Source organism: Dipodomys spectabilis, unplaced genomic scaffold, assembly GCF_019054845.1.
Source record: "Dipodomys spectabilis isolate Male_0828 unplaced genomic scaffold, ASM1905484v1 ptg000422l, whole genome shotgun sequence".
Lineage (NCBI taxonomy): Eukaryota > Metazoa > Chordata > Mammalia > Rodentia > Heteromyidae > Dipodomys > Dipodomys spectabilis.
The window spans coordinates 4,683,045-4,708,733 of NW_024871099.1; the positions used below are offsets into that span (position 1 = coordinate 4,683,045).

At 59.8% G+C, this 25,689-nt stretch overlaps 2 protein-coding genes across 2 annotated transcripts; both read left to right on the forward strand.

Moving 5' to 3' along the window:
• The first annotated feature begins 90 nt into the window (after nucleotides 1-90).
• Zbtb32 (zinc finger and BTB domain containing 32) lies at nucleotides 91-5,213 on the forward strand. Its single transcript, XM_042668031.1, has 6 exons — nucleotides 91-133; nucleotides 2,925-3,857; nucleotides 4,040-4,113; nucleotides 4,210-4,272; nucleotides 4,362-4,514; nucleotides 4,652-5,213. The coding sequence occupies exons 1-6, from the start codon at nucleotides 99-101 to the stop codon at nucleotides 4,918-4,920; spliced, it is 1,527 nt and encodes a 508-aa protein (XP_042523965.1). The 5' UTR covers nucleotides 91-98; the 3' UTR covers nucleotides 4,921-5,213.
• A 1,135-nt stretch (nucleotides 5,214-6,348) lies between these two features.
• Nucleotides 6,349-24,671, forward strand: Kmt2b (lysine methyltransferase 2B). Its single transcript, XM_042667969.1, has 37 exons — nucleotides 6,349-6,708; nucleotides 7,849-7,921; nucleotides 8,140-10,205; nucleotides 10,373-10,486; nucleotides 10,581-10,731; nucleotides 10,950-11,229; nucleotides 11,414-11,469; nucleotides 11,720-11,995; nucleotides 12,282-12,376; nucleotides 12,662-12,760; nucleotides 13,328-13,441; nucleotides 13,593-13,739; nucleotides 13,835-13,930; nucleotides 14,268-14,385; nucleotides 14,855-14,968; nucleotides 15,098-15,282; nucleotides 15,367-15,456; nucleotides 15,528-15,632; nucleotides 15,734-15,807; nucleotides 16,278-16,393; nucleotides 16,484-16,575; nucleotides 16,694-16,831; nucleotides 17,252-17,410; nucleotides 17,506-17,626; nucleotides 17,743-17,821; nucleotides 17,926-18,086; nucleotides 18,850-19,077; nucleotides 19,164-20,469; nucleotides 20,555-20,632; nucleotides 20,709-20,818; nucleotides 22,353-22,490; nucleotides 22,571-22,645; nucleotides 22,733-22,910; nucleotides 23,543-23,650; nucleotides 23,754-23,837; nucleotides 23,930-24,059; nucleotides 24,145-24,671. The coding sequence occupies exons 1-37, from the start codon at nucleotides 6,349-6,351 to the stop codon at nucleotides 24,418-24,420; spliced, it is 8,190 nt and encodes a 2,729-aa protein (XP_042523903.1). The 3' UTR covers nucleotides 24,421-24,671.
• The last annotated feature ends 1,018 nt before the right edge of the window (nucleotides 24,672-25,689 follow it).

The window sequence follows — 25,689 nt, forward strand, 5'->3', positions numbered from 1 at the left end:
TGTCCAATGAAGGACTGAAGTCAGGGGGCGGGGCTAGTTCTAGTTCTGCCCCCCCCCCCCCCACACACACACCAGGATCCCTACCCCCAGTTCAGAGCATGAGGTGCCTGGTGCCCAGAGGCAGCTACCAGCGGTGAGTGGTCGCTTCTCCCCTTTGCACCCCCTCTTCCAGTCTACTCCCTACCAACCTGAACCCCCATCTCTGAGGTATCTAAATAGTAACCCTTTCCCGGTACAGGGATCCTTAGAATGGAGGGTCTGTGCTTGCAGGGCGCCCAGGCCGGGTCTCTTTCTCTGGGTAACCAACTTTTTCTTAAAAGCCACTGTGGTGGTTTTGATGTGTGTTAAACCGTGCCTTGCTGGCTTCTGTCTTTCTAGCCTTCAATTTTTAGCTTACAAAAAAATTTTTTTTTCTTAATTATCCTAGTCTGTGTGTGTGTGTGTGTACACCACAATAACACTTCTGGCCTTTTCTGAGGAGTTTGTTGGAGAAAAGAGTCTCATGGCCTTTCCTGCCCCAGCTGGCTTCAAATCGCCATCCTTGGATCTCAGCCTCCAGAATAGCTAGGATTATAGGCATGTGCCACCAGCCACCAGCTCTCTTAGCTTTTTGGCTCAAGGTTGGTGCTCTACCACTGAAGCCATAGTTCTACCGTTAAGTTTTTGGTGGTTGATGGGAGATAATAAGAGTCTCGTGCAGAAGTGGTCAAAGTGGTAGAGCACCAACCATGAGCAAAAGAGCTGAGGGATAAACCGGGCGCTGGTGGTTCACGCCTATAATCCTAGCTTCTGAGGATCACGGTTCAAAGCCAGCCCAGGCAGGAAAGTCCGTGAGACTCTTATCTTCAAGAAACCACTAGAAAACCAGAAGTGGTGCTATAGCTCAAACGGTAGAGCACTCGCCTTGAGCTGAAGTGCAGGGACAGCACTGAAGCCCAGAGTTCAAACCCCAAGACCACCACCACCAACAACAAAAAGCTGAAGGATACTGCCCAAGCCCCTACTTCAAGCCCTATAACCAACAGCAACAACAACAAAAATCTAACAGGCTTTCTTGCTGGGGCTGGCTTTTGAACCTTGATCCTCAGAATTTAGCCTCCCGAGTAGTTAGGATTACAATAGGTGTGAGCCATAGCTCTCATCCTAATCTTAAGAGGAAGTATCTTCTTTGTTTTCATTTTTTGTTTTTGTTTTTGTTGGTTGTGGGGATTGAACTCTAGGCCTGGGCACTGTCCCTGAGCCTCTTCAGATCAAGGATAGCACTCTACCACTTGAGCCATAGCACCACTTCCAGCCTTTTCTGTTTATGTGGTGCTGAGGAATCAAACCCAGGGCCTCATGCATGCGAAGCAAGCGCTCTACCACTGAGCCACCTTCCCAACCCGGGAAGTCTCTTCTTTTACTTATTTATTTTTTTAATTTAATTTTTAATTTTTTTGGGGGGTCCGGTCGTGGGGCCTGAACTCTGGGTCTGGGCACTGTCCTTCAGCTCTTCAGCTCAAGGCTAGTGCTCTACCACTTGAGTGAAAGCACCACTTCTGGATTTTTTCTTTTTGCTTATGTGTGGTGCTGAGGAATCGAACCCAGGGCCTCATGCATGCAAGGCAAGTGCTCTACCACTGAGCCACCTTACCAGCCCCAAGTCTCTTCTTTTAGAACAGCTTTCTTTCCCTCTCTTCCCTTCCCCCTGGCATCAAAACTTTCTCCACTCTTGAGTCAGAAGCTGTCAATTCCAAACCTGCTCTTTTAATTTCTAGATGGGAGTCTCTGGTCTCTTCCAGTTCCTTCTGAGAATGTGTTCTAGAAGCTTAACCCTCAGGGAGATAATTGAGCAGCTTCTCTGACCCTAAAGTTTAGGACTCGCCCTGTGACAGCCTGACCTGGCCATCATGATGTCCACTGTGGCTTCCAGGCCCAGGGCTTCCATGTGACGGGCCTGTTAGGGGAGAAGCCGTAGCATTCTAAGCCCCTCCGGCAGCTGTGCCTGGCTCTTTCCCTAAGGATCTGGCCTGACTGGGTTTTGTGCTCATCCCATTGTGTGCAGTGAGGAAGGCTGGCCTGCTCAGAGGTTCTTCTCCACCAAAGGGCCTAGAGGTGGTGGCTCCCTCCTGTAATCTGAGCTACTCAGGGAGCTGAGATCCCTGATTGCAGGCTGGGGAAGGAAAGTGTGAGATTCTTCAATGAACCACCAGAAAAGCTTGGAAGTATAGGTGTGGCTCAAGTAGTAGAACATCAGCCTTGAGTAAAAAAGCTAAGGGACAGTGACCAGGCCCTGAGTTCAAGCCCCAGTATCTCAGCAAAACACACACCAGAGAAAGAGATGGACAGGGAGAGAGACACAGAGAGAGAGAGAGAGAGAGAGACAGAGACAGAAAGACAGAGACAGAGACACAGAGAGAGAAAGAGAAAGGCCTTTAGAGGCTGAAGTGTCTGGAGCTGCTTTTCCTTTAAGGCGCTTGGCCATCTATCTGATATTCATGTTTGTTGCCTGGCTTTTGCTCTAAGTCCTAATTTTAATCCCCCCCCCACACACACATTCCGGCCCCCCCCCCCCCCCCGGGTTCCAGAGCTTGGACTCAGGGCCCTATCTCTGAGCTTCTTTTGCTCAAGGCTAGAGCTCTACCACTTGTGTTATAACTCCACTTCCATCTTTATTGATAATTTATTGAAGTTAGGAGTCTCGGGGACTTGGCTGCCTGGGCTGGCTTTGAACTGAAATCCTCAGATCTGTTTCCTGAGTAGCTAGAATTACATGAATGAGCCACCAGTGCCCAGCAATGAATTTGACCTACTATCCTAACACCCTCCCCCCGCCAATCACTGGCCCCAATAATGACTGTGGCTTCATTTTTTTGGCTTCATTCAGGACTGAGGGTGACCCACTGAGGAACAGCAACTCACTCTTTCTCCTTTCCCCTCCACAGGCTTGAGACAAATGCAGATCCTCCCTCCCCTTTCTGCCAGGGGCCCCACATCACAGCCTTTTTCTCAGAGCCCCTAAGATTGGTATCCAATCAAGGCTTGATGGCTCTACCCCTTCCAAGACTGCTCAGCCCCTACGGCTCTGATCGGTTGGTCTCTTTGGCAGCCCAGCTGCGGCCAGCACTATGTGACACCCTCATCATTGTCGGGGGCCACGAATTCCCCGCTCACAGCCTGGTGCTGGCAGGTGTCAGCCAGCAGCTGGGCCGAAGGGGCCGCTGGGCCCTGGCAGAAGGCATCCGCCCTTCCACCTTTGCCCAGCTTTTGAACTTTGTTTATGGGGAGAGTGTAGAGCTGCAGCCCGGGGAGCTGGGGCTCCTTGAGGATGCAGCCAGGGCTTTGGGGGTGCAGGCTCTGGAAGAAGCATGCAGGAGGGCTCGAAGGGCCCCAGCTGAAGATGTGCAGGAGGCAGGACTGAAGAAAGGAGGACAAGGGAGCCTTGGCAAGGAGCAGAAGCCAGAGGATTTTAGACTTGGTGGGAGAGAACAAGAGACATTACACAAGCCACCAAGAGAGCGCCAGGAGGTGGCAGGAATGACACAGGATGGCTGGGGAGAGTTGAGACCAAAGGGGAAACTGAGCCAGGCCTCTGTTGGCCAAGGAGAAGCAGTTGGGAGGCAAGCAGTGGTCATGCAGGTGACAGAGAGCCCAGAAGGCTCTGAGGAGAAGGTGCGGGAGTTCCCTGACTCTCTTCCCCAGCCAAGTTCTCTCCAGAGCCACGGCACGCCCAGGACCTGGTGGGCAGAAACTCCTTGGTTGGGGGAGGGCCAGGCTGCTGTGTGGAGCATCCTGATGTGGCCCCCCAGATATGGCGCTCCCTTCTCTCCCAGCACCTCTGGCACTGGCATCTGGCAGGCCTGGCTTCCAGACCAGAGGTGAGTAAAAGGATTAATGGAAAATGTCGAGGCTGGAAAAAATAGTGTAGGAGAGGCAGCAGTGGCAGGTTGGGAAGGCCACCTAGCTGTAATTACTGAGCTAGGGGGATGAGACAAGAAGACTCCAACCCCTTTCTCAGGAAGGGACCAGACTTGGCCAGGCTGTAATTCTTTCTCTCCAGGATCCCGCTGACGTTGATCAGCCCCAAGGGGCTCTGCAGTAAGAATCAGGTGGGCTCCTCCAATCCCACCCCAGGTAAATCCCTCATTGGCTTGCACTGAGGGTCTCTCCCCCAGGGCTGGGCTTCAGGAAGGAGTCCAGCCTTAGCAGGGTCCCCTCTGCTCCCTCCAGGTTCCCTTCCCCAGGACCCCATGGAGATGGGAGAGTCTGGATGGGGGTATGGAGATGAGCAGGGTGAGTGCACTTGGCCTGAGCTCCACTGTAACTTCTCATTTTGTCTGCCTGTTCCACTGATTGGGCCTCTGGAACTCCTGTCCACACAGGTGTGCTGGCAACCTGTGTGGGTCATGTGGGCACCTCAGGCCGCCTATCTCGGCGGCCTCCCACAGCCGGGTCTCGACCCTATTCCTGCTCCGTCTGTGGGAAGAGATTTTCTCTCAAGCATCAGATGGAGACCCACTACCGGGTCCACACAGGTATGGGCGGCCCTGCCCAGCGGTCAACTTATGCTTTTCATTTGCAACTCAGATATACCCACTTCTGAGTTCCCCCTCCTCAAGCTGAGTCAGCTTCCTTTTTCCCTTAATGGCTGTTTCCCCTCCGCCTGCCCTAGGAGAGAAGCCTTTCTCCTGTAGCCTCTGTCCTCAGCGATCCCGGGATTTCTCCGCCATGACCAAGCACCTGCGGACGCACGGGGCCGCGCCCTACCGCTGCCCGCTCTGCGGGGCCGGCTGCCCCAGCCTGGCCTCCATGCAGGCGCACATGCGGGGCCACTCGCCCAGCCAACTCCCGCCGGGATGGACCATCCGCTCCACTTTCCTCTACTCCTCCTCGTCCTCGAAGCCGACACGCGCCTCGTCCTCTCCCGGGAGTTCCTCCTGATCGGACGGGGTTGGGTATGAGCCTGGCTTTGGGCTGCAGCTAGACTGAAAGAATGAAAAAGGGAGGGTGGTGGTGGGCTGGGCTCTCCGAGCTGGCCCCGATGCTAAGACGACCTAGCAAATCGGGCTGCACGGATGCCCTCAGGGCTGGCACCCCCTCCCAGCAGCACCCCCTCCCCGGAAGACCCACGTGTTGCCCAAGCCAGGGTACCAAAGAAGCCTCTGGGTTCGCAAACGTGAGGAGGATGAACAGTCAGAGGGCTGTCAATGGCATTGCCATAATAAAGTTTCCAGCGCCCGCTCTCTGGGTCTGGACCAGAAAGCGGAGTCCAGGCTTGAGTTCGCGCTGGGGGCGAGGGGGGGCGGGGAAGGGAGAGGAAGCCCAGCCTCACCCTTGGTCCTGCAGCGGCCCCTGGTGGTTTGCATTAGCTAACCAGCGGGACAGAAACGCCCTCTCCCCCCGCCCCCCTGCCCCAGAAGCCGCTGGCCTCGGCGGCCCTGGGGTCGCGGGTCACTAAGACGCCCCTCCCCTCGCCATCCCCCCCTCCGGCCCAGGCCTCGGGCACAGCCGCGCTCTGCGGGCGGACGCCGACCAGGGCGCGCCCAGCCCCGGGACTGGAAAAGAGCGCATGCTCCGGGCCGGCTCTCAGGTTCCCGCCCCCTCTTCCTAGCGCACTGGAGCAGCCGCCAGATTTCCCCCCTCCAGAGCCTCCCCTCCGCGCTGGGGAGGGGCGGGGCGGGGCGGGGCGGGGCAGAGCGGGCCTCCGGAGTGCGGCCGCCCGAGCGGGGGAGAACGCGGGGGCTAACGCGGCGGCACTACCGCCCCCTCCTCCCGTCGCGCACCTCCCGCCCGTCACCAACTTTTATTTCCCAGCGTCTGCCGGGTTCCCAGGGTCCGGAGCGCACGCGCGGCACTCTGGGAGTTGTAGTTCCTGTAGGTCGCTGGCTGGGAGCAGAACAATGGGAGGAGTCTGAGGCGAGGACCACACCTCCTGGAGGCAGGCCCCACTGACTTTCCGGGTTCTGGTCGGAAGGGGGCGGGGGAGGGGGGTGTCCGGGACCCCCGTAGTCTGCGCTCGCGCGCCCTAGCGCCCGGCGGAAGGAGCGGGGGCGTCTGGACTACATTTCCCAGAAGCAGAGCCTCCCGCGCCCCGACCCTCCGGGCGTGCAACGCCGGGCTCAGTGCTCCGCCAGGTGCGGCTTTGAGAGCGACGGCCGGGCCGGCCCCGGACTCCCGCTCCCGTGGTGCCTCGCGCGCGGCCGGCCCAGCCCCCGGCTCCCGCCGGCCCCGCGGCGGCGCTGGTTGTTGTCGAGGGCCGCCGAGCGGCCGGCGAGCCGCCCCGCTTCGCCCCTCCTCCCCTCCCCTCCCCCCGGCCCTGCGCACGGGCCGCCCCTCCCCCCGCCTCCCCGCTCCTCTCACGGTGCCAAGATGGCGGCGGCGGCGGGCGGCGGCAGTTGCCCCGGGCCTGGCTCCGCGCGGGGCCGCTTCCCGGGCCGGCCGCGGGGTTCGGGCGGGGGCGGGGGCCGCGGCGGACGCGGCAGCGGGGCCGAAAGAGTGCGGGTAACCCTGCGGCGCGGTGGCGCGGTGGGGCCCGGCGGGGCCGAACCCGGAGAGGACACGGCCCTACTCCGCTTGCTGGGATTCCGTCGGGGCCTGCGCCGGCTCCGCCGCCTGTGGGCCGGCCCGCGGGTTCATCGAGGCCGGGGCCGGGGTCGGGGCCGTGGCTGGGGCTCGGGCCGAGGCTGCGTGCCGGAGGAGGAAAGCAGTGACGGGGACACGGACGAGGAGGTGAGGCGGGGGTCGGCGCGTCCCCCGGCGGCGGGCGGGGCGGAGCCCGAAGGGGGCTTGCGGGCTCCGGCTTATCTCGAAGGGTGGCGTGGGAAAGTGGGGGGGGTATCGTCAGGGCCCGGACTCCCCCCCCTTCTCCTGCGGAAAGGAGCCCCAGGTTAGCGGCGTGGAAGGAGACGACCAGCTGCACCGATCTCTGGCCTCTGAGAGTAGACGGAGGAGCCCCTTGGCTGCAGCCGGGCAGGCATACTCCGGGGCAAGCATGCCCCAAGTGTCCCGAGCTGATCCTTCTCAGAAGCAAAGCCAGGGCGGGAGAGGTGGGGCTGGGGCGGCCATAGGGGACTGCGTGCAAGACCCGCACTGGTTGACAGCAAGTAGCAGTAGCAGCAGAAGCAGCAGCTGCAGCGTGGCTTTTTCACCTGTAGGCTGCTCTCTGCTTGGGCCTCATAACCTCTGACACGTCCCCCCCAGTGCCTCAGCTCCTCCTCGGGTCTATGGTAGAGTGGTTAGAGGGGCTTCCTGGGGTAATCGGGGCTAAAGGGACACCACCCAAGGCAGAGTCTTGAGACTGGCCGACGGGATCTGAGTTCAGATCAGGAGATAATCCCTTGGCCATTACGGAAAGGCAAGGAGGTGTGGATGTGTTGCTTAGATATGATGACCTGAAGGTTCAGAGTGGACTGCATCTGATAAGCCATTGATTTCCCCCTACACACTCACATCCATACATATTCATACATACTCACTCCGGTGTCCTCATGCTCATTTTCCTGCAGGAAACAGTGTCTGAAAGGGTGTGATTGGACATCCCACTTCTTGAGTTGGGCTCTGCCGTCTTTGTAGGGAGACCCCACTGTGTGTTTCTTCTGGCCTGGGAGCCACTGCTCCGTAGCCTGGCACTTAGAGATAGGACTTCAGAAAATGCCTGTGCCACTGTCCCTGGGGAGAAGGCCCTAGTTTTTTTGTTTTGTTTTAAATCTCCCTTCAAACCTTTCAGTGAGCTTAATTCTCTCGTAAATGAGCAGGGGTGCATTTAAGGGGAAGCTGGGGGATAGTTCCTCCAGATCTGAGTCCCCCACTGGAACCAAGGCCTGGGCACTGACTGCTGTTTCTCCCTCCACCCTTGGTCCCCTAAATCAGGAGTTTCAGGGTTTTCATTCAGATGAAGATGTGGCCCCCAGTTCCCTGCGCTCTGCGCTCCGATCCCAGCGAGGTGAGTGATGGGGGAAACTGGACCTCTAGCTTTACAGGGATGTTGTTCTTGCCCTTTGTGTCAGCGCTCCCCTGTTCGCCTGGTCCCCCCCCAGTTACTGAGCGTGCCTTGTGTTCAAAGTCCAGGCAAGGCTGGGCGGTGGGGAAAAAAACAGAGACCCCCTTCTTGGCTCGCAGGGCCAGCTTGACCCATCTCCCCACACCTATTCTCCTTTTTAGGTCGAGCCCCCCGAGGTCGGGGCCGAAAGCATAAGACGACCCCCCTTCCTCCTCCTCGCCTAGCAGATGTGACTCCCATCCCCCCAAAGACCCCTGCTCGGAAACGGGGTGAGGAGGGCACAGAACGGATGGTGCAGGCACTGACTGAACTTCTCCGGCGGGCCCAGGCACCCCCAGTCCCCCGGAACCGGGCATGTGAACCCTCAACCCCCCGTCGGTCTCGGGGACGACCCCCAGGACGGCCAGCTGGCCCCTGCCGGAAGAAGCAGCAAGCAGTAGTGGTAGCAGAAGCGGCTGTGACAATCCCTAAGCCTGAGCCCCCACCTCCTATGGTTCCAGTAAAACACCGAACTGGCAGCTGGAAGTGCAAGGAAGGACCTGGTCCAGGACCTGGCACTCCCAGGCATGGAGGACAGCCTGGGAGAGGAGGCCGTGGAGGCAGGGGCAGAGGCCGAGGCGGGCTTCCCCTCATGATCAAGTTTGTTTCAAAGGCCAAAAAGGTGAAGATGGGACAGTTGTCCTTGGGATTCGAATCAGGTCAGGGTCAAGGTCAACATGGGGAAAGCTGGCAGGATACACCCCAGAGAAGAGTTAAATCTGGACAGGAAGGGGGTCCTTGTTGGAAGAAGCAGGAGCAGAACCTGGAGGAGGAAGGAGAGGAGAAGAAAAAAGAAGCAGAGGGAGACAAAGAGCTGGCAGAGGAGAAGGAAGAGACAGCTATGGTAGAGGAAGAGGTGATGCTGGCCAAGGAAAAGGAAGAAGCAAAGCCATTGTCACCGCCCCTGACTCCTCCAGCTCCTGTACCACCTCCTCCTCCACCTCCTCTTCCTCCTCCTCCTCCTCCTCCTCCTCCTCCTCCTCCTCCCCCCCTTCCACCCCCCTCTTCAACTCCACCTCCACTTTGCCCTCCTCCCTCCTCAGCCTCTCCCCCTCCCCCACCCTCCTCTCCACTGCCTCCAGCCCCTGAGGAGCAGGAAGAGTCCCCTCCTCCTGTGGTCCCAGCTACCTGCTCTAGAAAGAGGGGCCGGCCTCCTCTGACTGCCAGCCAGAGGGCAGAACGGGAAGCTGCTCGGGCCGGGCCAGAAAGCACCTGTCCTCCCACTCCAAACCCCAGCACCACTGTAGGAGGCCCTCCAGAAGACAGTCCCACCGTGGCCCCCAAAAGTACCACTTTCCTGAAGAATATACGGCAGTTTATTATGCCCGTGGTGAGTGCCCGCTCCTCCCGTGTCATCAAGACCCCCCGGCGATTTATGGATGAAGACCCACCCAAGCCCCCAAAGGTGGAGGTCTCCCCTGTTCTGCGACCTCCCATTGCCACCTCCCCAGCTGCTCCCCAAGAACCACCACCGCCAGTCCCATCTCCACCGCGTGCCCCGACTCCCCCATCCACCCCAGTTCCACTCCCTGAGAAGAGACGGTCCATCCTGAGGGAGCCCACATTCCGCTGGACCTCACTCACCCAGGAGACGCCGCCTCCCCCACCCGCCCCTCCCCCAGCCCCATCACCACCCCCTGCCCCTGTTGCTCCCTCCCGGAGGCCCCTACTCCTTCGTGCCCCTCAGTTTACCCCAAGTGAAGCCCACCTGAAGATCTATGAATCGGTGCTTACTACTCCCCTTGGGGCTCCGGAAGCCCCTGAGCCAGAGCCTCCTCCCGCTGACGACTCTCCCGCTGAGCCTGAGCCACGGGCAGTGGGCCGCACCAACCACCTCAGCCTACCACGATTTGTCCCTGTGGTCACCACTCCTGTTAAGGCCGAGGTGCCTCCCCACGGGGTTCCTGCTCCAAGCAGTGGGCAGCAGCCCCTCCAAGCCCTGCAGCCCCAGCTCCTGCCCCAGCCACTGCCTCCACCGCAGCCCCAAGCCCAGCCACAGTTCCAGCTGCAGCCAGCCTCGCCATCACCGCAGCACACAGCCGTACTGGAGAAGGCCCGGGCCACAAGCCTGGGTTCGTCACCACTGTCTGGGGTGGAGGAGAAAATGTTCAGCCTTCTCAAGAGAGCCAAGGTGCAGCTGTTTAAGATTGACCAGCAGCAGCAGCAGAAAGTGGCGGCCTCAATGCCGGTGAGCATGGTGATGTGGCCAGGCCCCTGGACCTGGTCCTTGCAGCTGCCTCCCGGGACACTCGCAGTGCAGTCCTTCTTCATCCCCAGGACCCTGTGCTGCTGCTCCAGCCCTACCCCGCCCTGTGCTGTTCCTGTTGCCCCTGACCCTGTTTATTCCCCTACCAGCTGAGCCCTGGAGGGCAAATGGAAGAGGCCGTGGGGCCCATCAAGCAGGTCCCAGACAGAAGTGGTGTCAAGTCTGAAGATGAATCATTGGAAGCTAAGAGAGAGCGAGCATCGGTATGCCGTGAATGGGGGGGGTCCTCTGAGGAAGGCTGGCCACAGAAGCATGGGGAGCGGTCCCTGATGCATACTTCTGGTTTCTTCTCTCCAGGGCCCTGAGTCCCCTGTGCAAGGGCCCCGCATCAAACATGTCTGCCGCCATGCTGCTGTGGCCCTGGGTCAGGCACGGGCCATGGTGCCTGAAGATGTCCCCCGCCTCAGTGCCCTCCCTCTCCGGGACCGGCAGGACCTTGCCACCGAGGGTAGGGGGCTATGTCACGGGGACTGATGGCTGTCTGGTTTGGAAGAGGACCAAGAGCCAAGGAGATAGCCGGAGTTTAGGTGGTGGGTGGGCTGGAGCACTAGCTGTAGGTTTGACATGGCCAGAACTCGTGAGTGTGGGAAGTGTGGGTTGAGGGGATGCAGGTAAGAGGTGGGACCCTGGTGGCCTCATGGCTCCATTTCTCATCTGCTGCAACAGATACATCGTCAGCGTCGGAGACCGAGAGTGTACCATCCGGGTCCCAGCCAGGAAAGGTGGAAGCAGCAGGCCCTGGGGGAGACTTGGAGCCTGCGGGGTCTGGAGGCGCCCTGGCCCACACACCCCGGCGCCCCCTGCCCTCCCACCATGGCAAGAAGATGCGGATGGCCCGCTGTGGGCACTGTCGGGGCTGTCTGCGTGTGCAGGATTGTGGGTCCTGTGTCAACTGCTTAGACAAACCTAAGTTTGGGGGCCCCAACACGAAGAAGCAGTGCTGTGTGTGAGTAGCTGCGGTACGGCCTCTTTCTTCCCCTTCCCTCCTGGCTTGTCAGCCTCTAGCCCTAGCCTTTCTTCCAGTCGCTCTTTCCCCCCCTAAGAGCAGTGGGACTGGTATCCATGGAGAGCTTCCTCTCTTCCCCAGACCACAGTCCCCTACCCTGGTGACATGCTGTTCCCCTCCTCAGATACCGGAAGTGTGACAAGATAGAGGCTCGCAAGATGGAGCGGCTGGCCAAAAAAGGTACCCAGGTTTAAGAAGCATTTGTTTATAAGGCCTCAGGAGAGGTGTGGTGCAGCAGAGGCCCCGCCCACTGCCTTTGCTCCCTGCCCTCCATCTCTGTAGCTGCACACTTCTGTCCTTGTCTCCCAAAAGCGCTTTCCTATGGCTTCCACCCTCCTCTTCTGCTCCACTTCTTTCTGCTTTTCCTCTGTCCCAAGCATCCCGTGTCCGTGGCTGAGTTCAAATCCTACCAAGTCCCCTGTTCCCACAGGCCGGACGATAGTGAAGACGCTGTTGCCCTGGGATTCCGATGAATCTCCTGAGGCCTCCCCTGGTCCTCCAGGCCCACGCCGGGGGGCGGGAGCTGGGGGGCCCCGGGAGGAGGTGGGGCCCACCCCTGGGCCCGAGGAGCAGGACTCCCTCCTACTGCAGCGCAAGTCAGCCCGGCGCTGCGTCAAACAGCGGCCGTCCTATGATGTCTTCGAGGACTCAGACGACTCGGAGCCCGGGGCTCCTGCTCCACGGCGCCGGACTCCCAGAGAACATGGTGCGAACCACCGCTCAGCGCCTCTAGTTTGCTCTGCTGTGCTTGGGATGGAACCCAGGGCCTGGTACATTCTAGATGAATGCTATACCACTGAGACGCACTCTCCCAGTCTTGGGGCTCATTAGTCTCTTAAGAGAGTGGCTGAGGGCAGAGAAAGGGAACTGATGTGCCTGCTGCTCCCTGGGCTGGTTAAGCAGGGCTTAAAGGCCATCCTTGTGGTTGGTGAAGGAAGTCTGGGGTTGTAGAAGGAGGGCTAAGGCACCAAACTCTTCCTGTGTTGGCCTAGAGCTGCCTGTGCCAGAACCTGAGGAGCAGAGCAGGCCCCGCAAACCCACCCTGCAGCCTGTGTTGCAGCTCAAGGCCCGAAGGCGTCTGGACAAGGTCAGCACGGCCCACTCCGAGAACCCCCAGCCCTGTGTGAGGCGTGGCTCCTGCTCTCCAGGAGCTACCTGGCAAGTCAGGGTGACGGGCACACCCGCGTGCCGTGGTGTGTCCACACCTGAGCACAGGCCCGGGGGTGAGGCCCGCCCACCCTCCTCACCCACCCAAAAGCAGCGTGGGGTCTGGGCAAGAGGCAGGGCCCAGCAGGCTGGGGGTAGGGCGGCAGGATGGCTTTGCAGAGGGGATGGCGCTGGCAGCCTCTGAGCCGCCCTCCTCCATCTCTAGGATGCTTTGGTCTCTGGCCCCTATGCTTCTTTTCCCAATGGCTGGACTGGGAAACAGAAGTCTCCTGATGGCGTGCACCGGGTCCGTGTGGACTTTAAGGTGTGTTGTGGGGGGCAGTGGTGTGCAGGGCCAGTTGGGAGGATGTGTTCAGGTGCTTTGTAACCAGGGTTTTGCAGATAACTTGGCACATGAAACGAGGAAGTGGTTCAGATTGTAGTAAAAACTCAATGTATGGGGCTGGAAAGGTGGCTTAGTGGCAGAGTGCTTGCCTAGCATGCATGAAAACCTGGGTTCGATTCCTTAGTACCACATACACAGAAAAAGCTGGAACTGGCGCTGTGGTTCAAGGTAGAGTGCTAGCCTTGAGCAAAAGAAGCTCAGGGACAGTGCCCAGGACATGAGTTCAAGCCCCAGGACTGGCAAAAAAAAAAAAAAAAAAAAACCTCAGTGCATATCCTACAGAATTAAACTAGATAGAAGGGATTGGGTTGGGAGGGATGGAGAAGGCTGGAAGCATTGACGTTGAACAGGATGAATTATATTCATAAACAGCCTTGTTGAATGGCAACTTCTCTGCATAACTACTTAAAGATAACAACGTGTATTTTTCTTTTAAATGCATAGTGATAACTTGTGCTTTGGTTGTTTCTGAACCTGTTTGCTCAGGAGGATTGCGACCTAGAGAATGTGTGGCTGATGGGTGGCCTGAGTGTGCTGACGTCCGTGCCTGGGGGGCCGCCAATGGTGTGCTTGCTGTGTGCCAGCAAAGGCCTCCATGAGGTTGGTACACAGCCCTTTCTTCACAGACTCCAAGTCAGTCTCTGTGAGCCCCTGACTGGCAGGCTGGGCTCTCTCATCTGGGTGTAATCCCCTGGCTTCCCAGCCTCACACTGTGCCATCATTTGCTTCCCCCACCCCACTCCACTTCCAGTTGGTGTTCTGCCAAGTCTGCTGTGACCCTTTCCACCCATTCTGCTTGGAGGAGGCGGAGAGGCCCCTTCCCCAGCATCACGACTCTTGGTGCTGCCGCCGCTGCAAATTCTGCCATGTCTGTGGACGAAAAGGTCGAGGATCCAAGGTTCAGGCACTGGGCCAGCCTGGGCGGGGAGGCCTGGCAGAGGGCTATCCATGAGCAGTAAGGTTGCATCGCTGTCTCTCCACCCTGTTCCTCAGCACCTCCTAGAGTGTGAGCGCTGCCGCCATGCCTACCACCCAGCCTGCCTAGGGCCCAGCTACCCCACCCGGGCCACTCGAAGACGTCGCCACTGGGTGAGACTGGAGCCCTCGCCTGGTTGGTGTTGGGGTTATTAGCCTCTCTTCTTCCTCTCCTCCCCATCCCAGGGCCTGCTTAAAACCAGAGCTCTCAGCCGGGGAGGGCTGGGAGTGCTTTGAGAATGTGACAAGAACAGCTCCCCCAAACTTCACTAGGCAAGATGCAGGCAGAGTCCAGCTTGAAATCCCACAGCCCCGGGCTCTGAGCTGGGGACCCCTTTGCCCTCTTGTCCCCCTCTTGCTCTCTTGTGCGTCTCTCACCCAGTCCCCTCCCCATCATTTGTTTCTCTGAGCCCTTTCCGGCCCATCTGTTGACATTGCCATGTTCCCCTAGATCTGTTCAGCATGCGTGCGCTGTAAGAGCTGTGGGGCGACTCCGGGCAAGAACTGGGACGTGGAGTGGTCTGGGGATTATAGCCTCTGCCCTAGGTGCACCCAGCTCTATGAGAAAGGTGGGACAGCACTGGGGGCGCAGGGGAGCAGGCCAGGCTCCTGATTGTAGGGTCCCATTGGGGGCCTATGTGTGTGCATGTGTGTGTATGCATGTGTGTGTACGCATGTGCGGAGCTGGGGTTTGAAGTCAGCCTTGCTCTTGATGGGTGGCTCTTGAGGCATGCCGCCAACCCTGTCTAGTGTATTGTAAATGGGACACAGAGCCTCAGAAGGGCATCTGGGGGTCAGGCTTGGAAGCCACCTGGTTGGTTTCTGAAGCCACTCCCAGAACCTCAAGTCTTCCCGGGGTGTTCCTTGTGTGTTGGAGCAGTGCACTTGGCAAGGCCCTGTGCATGGTAGGAGCACTGGTTTAGTCCTCACTCGGCTTACAGGGTTGTGATGGAGGCGCCCTTCAAGGTGTGCTTGATCTTTGAATGGGGCCCAGGGTGGGGCCCCACCTGACTCTTCCCACTTGGTCTCTTCCTCTAGGAAACTTCTGCCCAATTTGCACCCGCTGTTACGAAGACAATGACTACGAAAGCAAGATGATGCAGTGCGCGCAGTGTGACCACTGGGTGCACGCCAAGTGTGAAGGGCTCTCAGGTACAAGTTGGTCTCTGCCTGATGGGGGCTGCCCTGACCCTGGAGCGTGCACAGGTGACCACCCCAGGTGGTCTGCCTGCTCGGGGCGTCCTCATGCCCCCTGACTGCCTTCTTACCCAACTGTTGCAGACGAAGACTATGAGATTCTCTCTGGGCTGCCAGACTCCGTGCTCTACACATGTGGGCCGTGTGCAGGTGCCACACAGCCCCGATGGCGGGAGGCCCTGAGTGGGGCCCTCCAGGGGGGCCTGCGCCAGGTGCTCCAGGGCCTGCTCAGCTCCAAGGTGGCGGTCCCACTGCTGCTGTGTACCCAGGTCGGGGGGGCTCTGGGGCAGGTGGGGTGGCACTGGGCTTGCTCTGCGCCTGGCGCAGGCCATGCTGACTGTCTTCATTTGCAGTGTGGGCAGGATGGGAAGCGCCTGCACCCAGGAGCCTGTGGTTTGCAAGCTGTAGGTCAGCGCTTTGAGGAAGGCCACTACACGTCTGTGGTGAGTGGACGTGAGGTGGGGGAGTGGCGTGAGGAGTGGGCAGGGTGGGGTCCTGACAAAGCCTCTTACAGCACAGCTTCATGGAGGACATGGTGAGTGTCCTGACGAGGCGCGCAGAAGAAGGCGAGGCCCCTGAGCGTCGGGCAGGAGCTCAGGTGAAGGGGCTCCTGCTAAAGGTGAGCTCAGCGCTGAGTAGTCCTGGTGGGCGGAGAGGCTCACTTACACAGTTTACACGCCAGGGAAGCCAGTTCTTCTCATCTTCTTAACCCCTCCCCAGCTGCTAGAGTCTGCGTTCGGCTGGTTCGACGCCCATGATCCCAAGTACTGGCGACGGAGTACCCGGCTGCCAAAGTGAGCAGGGCTGGGGAGCAGCTGGGGCGTTGAGGAGTGAGGGCTAGCCCGGGATGAGGCGGGGCTGGGAGGCCAGGAAGGAGGGTGCCGGTGAATGTGGCTGGAGCAGCAGAGGCTGAAGCTGTGGAACCAGAGCTCACTTGCTTTACCTAGTGCCAGGTTGTTGTGGACAGAGTAGCGACAGTGAGCCAGTGAAGACTGTGCTCAGCTTAAAGAGCCCATGTTTGGGTGGCGACCCAGGTGGTCAGGGCAGAGGTGGCGAAACCCAGGAGGTGTTGCCACGCAAGTCACGAGCTGGAGGGGAGTTCCAGGCAGGGAGTGGAGCTCATTCTTTGTGGAAGGGGGCACGAGAGGGTCGGGTTTGTTTGAGAGGATTCCACGTGGACTGGTGGAGGCAGGTGCTGGGTGGGCAGGCCCCCTCCCAGCTGCTTTGGTGGACCATGGCAGGTGCTAACTTTGCCTGTCCACAGTGGAGTCCTCCCCAACGCGGTATTACCCCCATCCCTGGATCACGTCTATGCTCAGTGGAGACAGCAGGAACTGGAGACCCCAGAATCAGGGCAGCCTCCAGGGGATCCCTCAGCAGGTACTAGGAAGTGGGTGTTGGAAGCCAGCTCCTCTGAGATGGTAGGCCAGGTGCCCAGTGGTGACTCTTCCCTTCCTCGCTCCTTTCTAGCTGTGCAGGGCAAGGATGCAGCTGCATTCTCACACTTGGAGGACCCTCGGCAGTGTGCGCTCTGCCTCAAGTATGGGGATGCTGACTCTAAAGTGAGTGTTCCCCCGTGGAGCCCCTGGGGGAAGGAGGGGGATGAGGCCAGGGGGAGAGGGGCGAGGCCCAGTCCCTAGTCTCCCTACCTCCATCCCGCCACTCCTCTGCTGCCCCCAGGAGGCGGGACGGCTCCTCTACATTGGGCAGAATGAGTGGACACACGTCAACTGTGCCATTTGGTCAGCTGAAGTATTTGAGGAGAACGACGGGTCCCTCAAGAATGTGCATGCCGCCGTGGCTCGGGGGCGGCAGATGGTGAGTGTGAGGCTGGACATGTCCTTCCCCTGGGGGGTTAGTAACAGCAGCATTTCCCTTTTGTGCTCTTTGACCATAGTTTGGGCCCACAGCCTAGGGACTTTAGGTAGACTCTCTGCTTGAGCCTGTGCTGGTACTCTCCTCCACTGTAGCCCTCCTGTTGGGAGTGGTCCAGTTCAAATTCTTACTGTGTGGGGCCTGGACAGCACCCCAAGCTCTGACGAGTTGGATGGTAGGTGTACTGGGCACAGGGTATCTGTGAGGACAGAGTAGGGCAGAGTGATGTAGAAGGAGCAAGTGCCACTCAGGACGCTCTCCCCACTCAACATGTGCACACAGCCCTCAAAGCTGGGGGAAGCAGTGCTGCCCAGGGCCAGGCCAAGGCCCAGGCTTCTCCGTCAGCAGCCCTTTCTCCCGCAGCGCTGCGAGCTCTGCCTGAAGCCCGGAGCCACGGTGGGCTGCTGCCTGTCCTCCTGCCTCAGCAACTTCCACTTCATGTGTGCCCGGGCCAGCTACTGCATCTTCCAGGATGACAAGAAGGTCTTCTGCCAGAAGCACACCGACCTCCTGGATGGCAAGGTGCGCCAGGCCCAGGGAGACCGTTGCCCTGTGTTCAGGCAGTGTCCACAGTCATTCCGTCCTCACCCACGGCCTTGCCTCCACTTGCCTCCCAGGAGATCGTGACCCCTGATGGGTTCGATGTTCTCCGCCGCGTCTATGTGGACTTCGAGGGCATCAACTTCAAGCGAAAGTTCTTGACAGGGCTTGAACCTGATGCCATCAATGTGCTCATTGGTAAGCCACTTGTCCTCCACCACTCCTGACCCCGCCAGCCTGCCTCCCCTCTCCTCTCCTCGCCTCGCCTCGTCTCATCTCTCTTCACCTCTCCTCTCCGCTCCTTGGTCCCTCAGGCTCCATCCGGATTGACTCCCTTGGCACTCTGTCTGACCTCTCGGATTGTGAGGGCCGTCTCTTCCCCATCGGCTACCAGTGAGGAGGAGCACTGCGGGGAAGGGGAGGAGTCGTTGGGACCCCATCTTGGTTCTTAGTTACCCACTGCTCCTAACCCAAATGGTTCTATGCATGCCCATCAGGTGCTCCCGCCTCTACTGGAGCACAGTGGATGCTCGGAGGCGCTGCTGGTACCGGTGCCGGATTCTGGAGTATCGCCCGTGGGGGCCTAGGGAGGAGCCTGTCCACCTAGAGGCTGCCGAGGAGAACCAGACCATTGTGCACAGCCCCACCCCGTCCCCAGGTATGGCCTTGGGCTTGCCCTGTGAGCCTCCCTGCCCACACCCTCCTCCCAGAAATTGCAGAGCTGGCTTTGCTGGAAGGGCAGTAACAGAATTTACAGACCATGCCAGGGTGTGCCAGAACATTTTATAGGAAGTGAAAGGAGAGTACCAGGCAGCCAGCCTGAGGGCAGTGAGGATAGGAGCAGCGCTCATGGCTCCCTGACTTGGGGCTTGGAGGTTGGCGCATGCACCGCTGCCCTGTACTTGGGGGGCAGCTGTGTTCCAGCCAGGCAGGTAGTGAGTGCAGCGCTGAGAGCGGCATGGCACAGTGCCCAGGGTGGGCTTGTTGCAGGCTTGGAAAGGACAGGTCATCACAGGCCACACAGGACAGCCATGGGGCTTAGATGGCTGCTTCTGGCCTGGCTAGGTGCGAGTGGGCTGAGAGGCTCAGGAGAGCTTGTAAAGCCTGGGCAGGGCAGGGCAGTGAAGTGCGCCCAGCACCCAGGACTGGTGGGTTCCTTTGATGTGGCATGTGAGAGCAGGTGAGGAAAGCTGTAGGACTGGCCAGGCTGCAGAGCAGGCCTGACTATCGGTCCAGCCCGGGTGCCGTGGCCAGGCAGGGAGTGCAGGGACGTGGGTGAGGGTGGAAGTGGTATGGGGGCCCTGACGGAGGATTTTGGGGGAATTTCAGAGTTTGGGGCCTGGGCCAGACGCCATTGACTTCAAATGGGAGGCCTTGATGGGGTGCTCTTCACCCCCAGTGTAATTGTCCTGCTTCTCCAGAGCCTGCAGATCATGAGGAATCCCCGCCAGATGCAGACACCCTCACCCCTGGAGCTGTCCAGCACCCATCACCCATCCTGAATCTGGATCCCCCCCTGCGGCTGGATGCCAGCAGCGCTCCTCCTCCAGCCCCCCGCTCCTTCTCAGGGGCTCGAATCAAAGTGCCCAACTATTCCCCCTCGCGGAGGCCCCTGGGAGGTGTCTCCTTTGGCCCATTGCCGTCCCCTGGTGAGCCTAGGGGTGCATCCCCCCCCCAGGAGGGGGCTGGGAGGGAGGTAGGGGAGCTGCTGCCTGACACTGCCCTTTTCCCACAGGAAGCCCTTCTCTGACCCACCATATCCCCACAGTGGGAGACCTCGACTTCCCCGCTCCTCCCAGACGCGCTCGGCGGCCCAGCCCGCTGGCCCCCAGGCCCCCTCTGTCCTGGCGAGCCTCCCCTCCTCTGCGAGCCTCCCCTCCGCTCAGGGTGCCCACTCCTACCTCAGTCGTTTCGGCCCTCTCACCTACCTCAGGGGAGCTGGCTCCCCCTGGCCTGGCCCCATCTCCTCTGCCTCCCACCGAAGACCTGGGCCCGGACTTTGAGGACATGGAAGTGGTGTCAGGACTGAGTGCTGCCGACCTGGACTTTGCAGCCAGCCTGCTGGGGACCGAGCCCTTCCAGGAGGAGATTGTGGCCGCAGGGGCTGTGGGCAGCAGCCATGGGGGCCCCGGGGACAGCTCAGAAGAAGAGGCCAGCCCCACCCCTCGCTACATCCACTTCCCTGTGACGGTGGTGTCCAGCCCCGCCCTCGCCCCTGGCCCGATCCCTGGAACTCCCCGAATTGAGCAGCTGGATGGAGTGGATGACGGCACCGACAGTGAGGCCGAGGCAGTCCAGCAGCCCCGGGGCCAGGGCACACCGCCTCCAGGGCCCGGCGTGGGCCGAGCTGGCACCCTGGGGGTCGCAGGGGACAGAGCCCGGCCGCCTGAGGACCTTCCTTCAGAAATCGTGGATTTTGTATTGAAGAACCTGGGGGGGCCTGGAGAGGGGGCTGCTGGTCCCAGAGAAGAGTCACTTCCCCCGCCACCTCCTCTGGCCAATGGCAGCCAGCCCTCCCAAGGCCTGCCCCCCAGCCCGGCCGACCCCGCCCGGACGTTTGCCTGGCTACCAGGGGCCCCTGGGGTCCGGGTGTTGAGCCTAGGCCCTGCTCCTGAGCCCCCCAAACCTGCCACCTCCAAAATCATTCTTGTCAACAAGCTAGGGCAAGTGTTTGTGAAGATGGCTGGGGAGGGCGAGCCCATGCCTCCCCCAGTAAAGCAGCCCCCTCTGCCCCCAATCATCCCCCCCACCGCCCCCGCCTCCTGGACTCTGCCCACAGGGCCCCTGCTCAGCGTGCTGCCGGTGGTGGGTGTGGGGGTGGTGCGCCCCGCACCGCCCCCACCCCGACCCCCAACCCCACTCACACTGGTGTTCAGCAGTGGGCCCCCCAGCCCACCGCGCCAGGCCATCCGCGTTAAGAGGGTGTCCACCTTCTCGGGCCGCTCCCCACCCGCACCTCCCCCCAATAAGAATCCCCGGCTGGACGAAGAGGGGGAACCCTTGGACGATGCCCCTCAAGTTCCAGGGCTTGGGAGCAGTGGGTAAGCAAGTCGGCTGAGGTGGGAGCGGCGAGGGAGGGCAGGGGGCGCACGGCGGCTCAGCTCAGTCCCGTGGCTCCTCCGCTAGGTTCAGTCGAGTGAGGATGAAGACGCCCACAGTGCGTGGGGTCCTCGACCTGGACCATTCTGGAGAGGAGAGCCCAGGGTGAGTGGCCGGGCCCCGCTCCTTGTGTGTCCCGGGGGACCCCTGTTCTTCTGCCACCTCACGTCTCTCCTTGCAGGTCCCTCCAGGAACGTTCCCCTTTGCTGCCACTGCCAGATGGGGGCCCCCCGCAGGCCCCGGAGGCCCCCTCAGACCTGCTGCTCGAGTCCCAATGGCACCACTACTCAGGTAAGCCCACCTTCCTGCCTCACCACCTTCCGCACTTGGTCACACCCCAAAACCACGCAGAAGCAAGGCCCATCGGAGACTGGACGCTAGTCACTGAGCTAGCCCGTGACACAGGCAGACAGACATGGAGATGACATCCGGCTCCTGTGCCTCAGCCCGTGCGGCCCACCTGAGGGCCTGGGAGCGCTTCAGACCTGGCCTGCAGGGTTGGGGGTAGCAGCGCTACCCAGGGAACCCAGAGAGATTCCTCTATCTGGGGGTGGGGCAGATGAACAGAGCACCCCAGAGGGTCAGGGCAGAGGTGGTCAGCTGCCCTCAGACCCCACAGGTTCCAGGTAGGGGTGTGTGTGAGGAAGATGCTGAGAGTGTAGTTGGCATCATAGCGTGGGCTGTGGTTGCTGAGGCGCCCTGGGCATTGGAGAAGAGGGGCAAAGTTGGCTGGCTCAGTAGGCTGGGGTACAATCCCACCCCAGTGTTTGGACATTTTCCAGCACATAATGCTAAGCTGTGACTGAAGAAGCAGACTGCACCGTGCAGGGCAGGGACAGCCTGGAGGGGTGGTGGTGACCACATGGAGCTGGATTGGATGTCCCTAGTGCAGCCCACAGTGGGGGCTGTCCAAAGGAGTCTGTGCCCAGTGGGGTCTCACAGTCAGCATCTACACAGCCTGTTCTCCTCCGTGACCCTACACCGTCCTTTCTCTTCTGGCCGGGCCCTCGCTATCCACCGTGTGCCAGGGCCTTGGCCTTCATTCCATGTCTCCTCCCTCTCGCTCCTGGCTTCAGGCCTCTAAATCCTGACTCCAGCCCTAACCAGTCCCTGGACTTGGGGCTCCTGGTTCTGCTGCCTCCACCAGCAAGGTTGCACTCAGCATGTCCCCACCTGAGGCCTTGACCTTCACCCCCAACTTGTTATCCTTTGCCCTGGCCTTCACTGCCAATGGTAGTTGTTCCCCTTGTCCGTTCAAGGTTGTCCTTGACCACTCCTCCACCCACACTCCAGCAGCCAATGCTGGCTGCTCCGTCTAAACTGTACTCCCTAAGCTGGGGCATGGCACATGCCTGTAGCTCCTCTGGAGACTGAGGCAGGCAGATTGAGGTCAGCCTGGGCAACATAAGATCCTGTCTCTGTGAACTCCAAAGAAATTCCTTTAAGTAACCTATATAGTGTCTATTGTGGTCTTGGATCCATTTGGGTGCATCTGTATATTTGTAATAGATTTGTAACATAGGAATGTACCCTGTATAGCTCTGAGGGTTGCTTCAACAGTAGAGGGCTTGCCTGGCACACAAAGGACCCTAGGTTTAATCCCTAGCACTAAAGGAAAAGAATTTCAGTGCGTCCACAAAAACAGATCGACAAGAGCTGAAATCCGTGAGGAAGACCAGTAGCAGGCAGATAGGGTTAGGGATAGACTGGTTTTGAGGGAGTGTCAGTTGGTGTGACCTGCAGTACTGTGTGGCACTGTGCTTCTGAAACTACTTTGTGGCTCTAGAAGGTGATGTGCCTATTCTTCCCTGATGATTGTGACTAGGTGAGGCCTCCAGCTCAGAGGAAGAGCCTCTGTCCCCGGAGGACAAGGAGAACCTGGCTCCCAAGCGTGCCGGCCCGCACCTGCGCTTCGAGATCAGCAGTGAGGACGGCTTCAGCGTGGAGGCCGAGAGTTTGGAGGGTGAGTGGGGGGGGTGGCTGAGAGGGAAAGTGTCCCATTGACCTTGGGCTGACCCTGCTCTGGTCACACCCTCACCCCAGGGGCCTGGAGAGCTCTTATTGAGAAAGTGCAGGAGGCCCGAGGGCATGCACGCCTCCGCCATCTTTCCTTTAGTGGTAAGTGGGCTTCCCCCTGGGGTGCCTGGGTGATCCCCAAGGGCAAGGCGGGGCCTCCACCCTCCCTTTGTCCTCCACTCCTCTCAGGAATGAGTGGGGCCAGGCTCCTGGGCATCCACCATGATGCTGTCATCTTCCTGGCCGAGCAGCTGCCAGGGGCTCAGCGCTGCCAGCACTACAAGTTCCGCTACCACCAGCAGGGAGAGGGCCAGGAGGAGCCACCCCTAAACCCCCACGGGGCTGCCCGCGCTGAGGTCTATCTCCGGTGAGAGGTTGGGGAACCCCATGGGAATGAAATCTAGACAGAAGCCAGGTGACAATAGCTCAGGCCTCTTGTCCTAGGTATCAGCAGGCTGAGATCTGAGGATCTTGGCTTGAAGCCAACCCAGGGAGGAAAAGTCTTGAGATTCTTACCTTGAATTAACCACAAAAGGCAGGAAGTAGAGCTGTGGTTCAAGTGGTAGAGTGCTATCCTTGGGCAAAAAAGCTCAGGGAAGCTGGGCGCTAGTGGCTCACGCCTGTAAACTAAGCTACTCAGGAGGCTGTGATCTGAGGATCAATTTCAAAGCCAGCCAGGGCAGGAAAGGCCATGAGACTCTTATCTCCAATAAACCACCAGAAAACCGGAAGTAGCAGTGTAGCTCAAGTGGTAGAGTGCTTGCCTTCAGCTGAAGAGGTTAGGGCAAGCTCTTAGGACCACAGTTTAAGCCTCACGACCGACCCAAAAGAAAAAAAAGAAAATAGACCAGTTGTTTCTAGAGGCACGCGGCAAGCAAGCACCCCACCCAGTTCCCCTCAGCTAGGTGTTAGCAGCAAGTGGGGCCTGGGTCAGAGTGGGCAGGCATCATCTCCCTGAAGGACAAGCTGTGACCCTCCCTCCTTCCTTCCCTTCTGCAGGAAGTGTACCTTTGACATGTTCAACTTCCTGGCCTCTCAGCACCGGGTGCTCCCCGAGGGGGCCACCTGCGATGAGGAAGAGGATGAAGTGCAGCTCAGGTCCACCAGGTGTGGAGGGCAAGCTGGGGTGAGAGGGTTCTCAGGCAGGTGGGCAGGGGTGCAAGGGCACCATCCCTGGAGACAAGCCTATGACACTGCCGTCCGCCACCAGACGTGCCACCAGCCTGGAGTTGCCCATGGCCATGCGTTTTCGCCACCTCAAGAAGACGTCCAAAGAGGCTGTGGGGGTCTACCGGTGAGTAGGCTTGGGTGAGTGGACAGATGCCCTGTGGAAGGCTGCCCAGTGGCCGCCCTGCCTCCTGAGCGCCGCTTCCCCCCATCCTGCAGGTCAGCCATCCATGGGCGAGGCCTGTTCTGCAAGCGCAACATCGACGCTGGCGAGATGGTCATTGAGTACTCGGGCATCGTCATCCGTTCCGTGCTGACGGACAAGCGGGAGAAGTTCTACGATGGCAAGGTGGGCACCCCCAGCCAGTGGGGGCATGGGGTGCGTGGCAGGTGGGTCTGCGGGGCAGCGCCTCATCTGCGTGCCCATCCCCTAGGGCATCGGGTGCTACATGTTCCGCATGGATGACTTCGACGTGGTGGATGCCACAATGCATGGCAACGCTGCCCGCTTCATCAACCACTCGTGTGAGCCCAACTGCTTCTCGCGTGTCATCCACGTGGAGGGTCAGAAGCACATTGTCATCTTCGCCCTGCGCCGCATCCTGCGTGGGGAGGAGCTCACGTACGACTACAAGTTCCCCATCGAAGATGCCAGCAACAAGCTGCCCTGCAACTGCGGTGCCAAGCGCTGCCGCCGCTTCCTCAACTGACAAGAAGCTCACCATGGCTCCAGTCCTCCCAGAGTGCCTCCCTCCTCCCTCCTGCTCAGGGCGGAGTGGGGCACCCCGGCCGGGCCCTGCGTCCACCCCACCAGGCTACCCAGCCATCACCCCCTTCCCGCCCTGGGGACCCAGGATGTAGATACTGTACAAAGGTTTCTAAATCCCTTCTTTTCTATGCACTTTTTTATTTAAGAGGGGGGGGCTTCCAGGTGGGAACCCCTCACAATAAAGTCTGTCAATGTTTGGAGAGGTGATAGTCTTCCCTTGTGTGTGAACTCCCACTTTCCACCCCACACCCATCCTGACCAAGGAAGTCCACCAGCCCTAATTCTGCCAGCAGGCAGAATTCCAGCCCAAGCCTCTGCTTATGTGGAGCACTGAGTGCCTGGGGGCGGGCGGGGACCCTCAGCCCTGGGGCACTCACAGATCATCTGCACTTCTGGGAAAAGAGGCTGTGTGTCCTCCACCCCATTGGGATTGTGCTTCCTCTAGTGTGATTGCATAGTACCTTTGCTGGCCCCACTTGGGCCAGCTGTGTGCCCAGCCGGCCCAGAGAGGCCATGGCTCTCTTGCTACCACCATTTCTGTCAAGGCCCTCAGGATGGCAGTGAGCAGGCAGAGATGGGAGCAGGCAGCAGGTGTTGAATGCTGCCCCAGGCTCAGGGCCAGACACCTGCCAGCTGGGAAAGGTGAAGGGAGGAAGGCCATCCAGACATAACCGGTCTTTCCCATTAACATCTGGTTAGGAGTGGATCCAGTGTTCCACTCTGGTTGAGTACAGTGGTGTAGGTATGGACGATTCCTCCAGCTAGGGCAGGTCTGGGGATGGAAACCCCTGAACCCCTTTGCCTGTGGGCCTCGAGCCTCTGCCAGGGAGCAGGAGGATGGCCGCCACGATCACAAGGGAGTACCCATCACCAGGGGCAGAAGAAAGCCTGGCAGAGTTTGCTTTGAGTTACTCTGAGACTGGAATTCTCTATGGTCACGGGAAGACACAGTCTTGCCCTTACCCCATCCACCCTGACTACCATACACAGGCTTCCTCCTGCACCCCGAGCCGACCAGCAACTCTGCTGCTCTGTGCACTCCTGGCAGGAGTCGGGCCTGTGGTGAGCTGCCACTAGAGCTACACAGCTGTCTAGTGGGAGATGCTGGCGCCAATGGGGCTGCCGAGCCCCGCCCCATCCAGCGGGCCACGCCCCCTATATGCGCCCATCCTATCAGCGTACAGCCCAGCCTCCCCTTTCCCACGAGGCC

Excerpts from the sequence above, each read along its gene's own strand:
- Kmt2b (XM_042667969.1), top strand. The coding sequence starts at position 6,349 with ATGGCGGCGGCGGCGGGCGGCGGCAGTTGCCCCGGGCCTGGCTCCGCG. Across the intron at positions 11,230-11,413 it reads ACGAAGAAGCAGTGCTGTGT|ATACCGGAAGTGTGACAAGA; the intron begins GTGAGTAGCTGC and ends TCCCCTCCTCAG. Across the intron at positions 15,283-15,366 it reads CACTGCTGCTGTGTACCCAG|TGTGGGCAGGATGGGAAGCG; the intron begins GTCGGGGGGGCT and ends CTTCATTTGCAG.
- Zbtb32 (XM_042668031.1), top strand. The coding sequence starts at position 99 with ATGAGGTGCCTGGTGCCCAGAGGCAGCTACCAGCG. Across the intron at positions 4,114-4,209 it reads CTCCTCCAATCCCACCCCAG|GTTCCCTTCCCCAGGACCCC; the intron begins GTAAATCCCTCA and ends TGCTCCCTCCAG. Across the intron at positions 4,515-4,651 it reads CCACTACCGGGTCCACACAG|GAGAGAAGCCTTTCTCCTGT; the intron begins GTATGGGCGGCC and ends CGCCTGCCCTAG.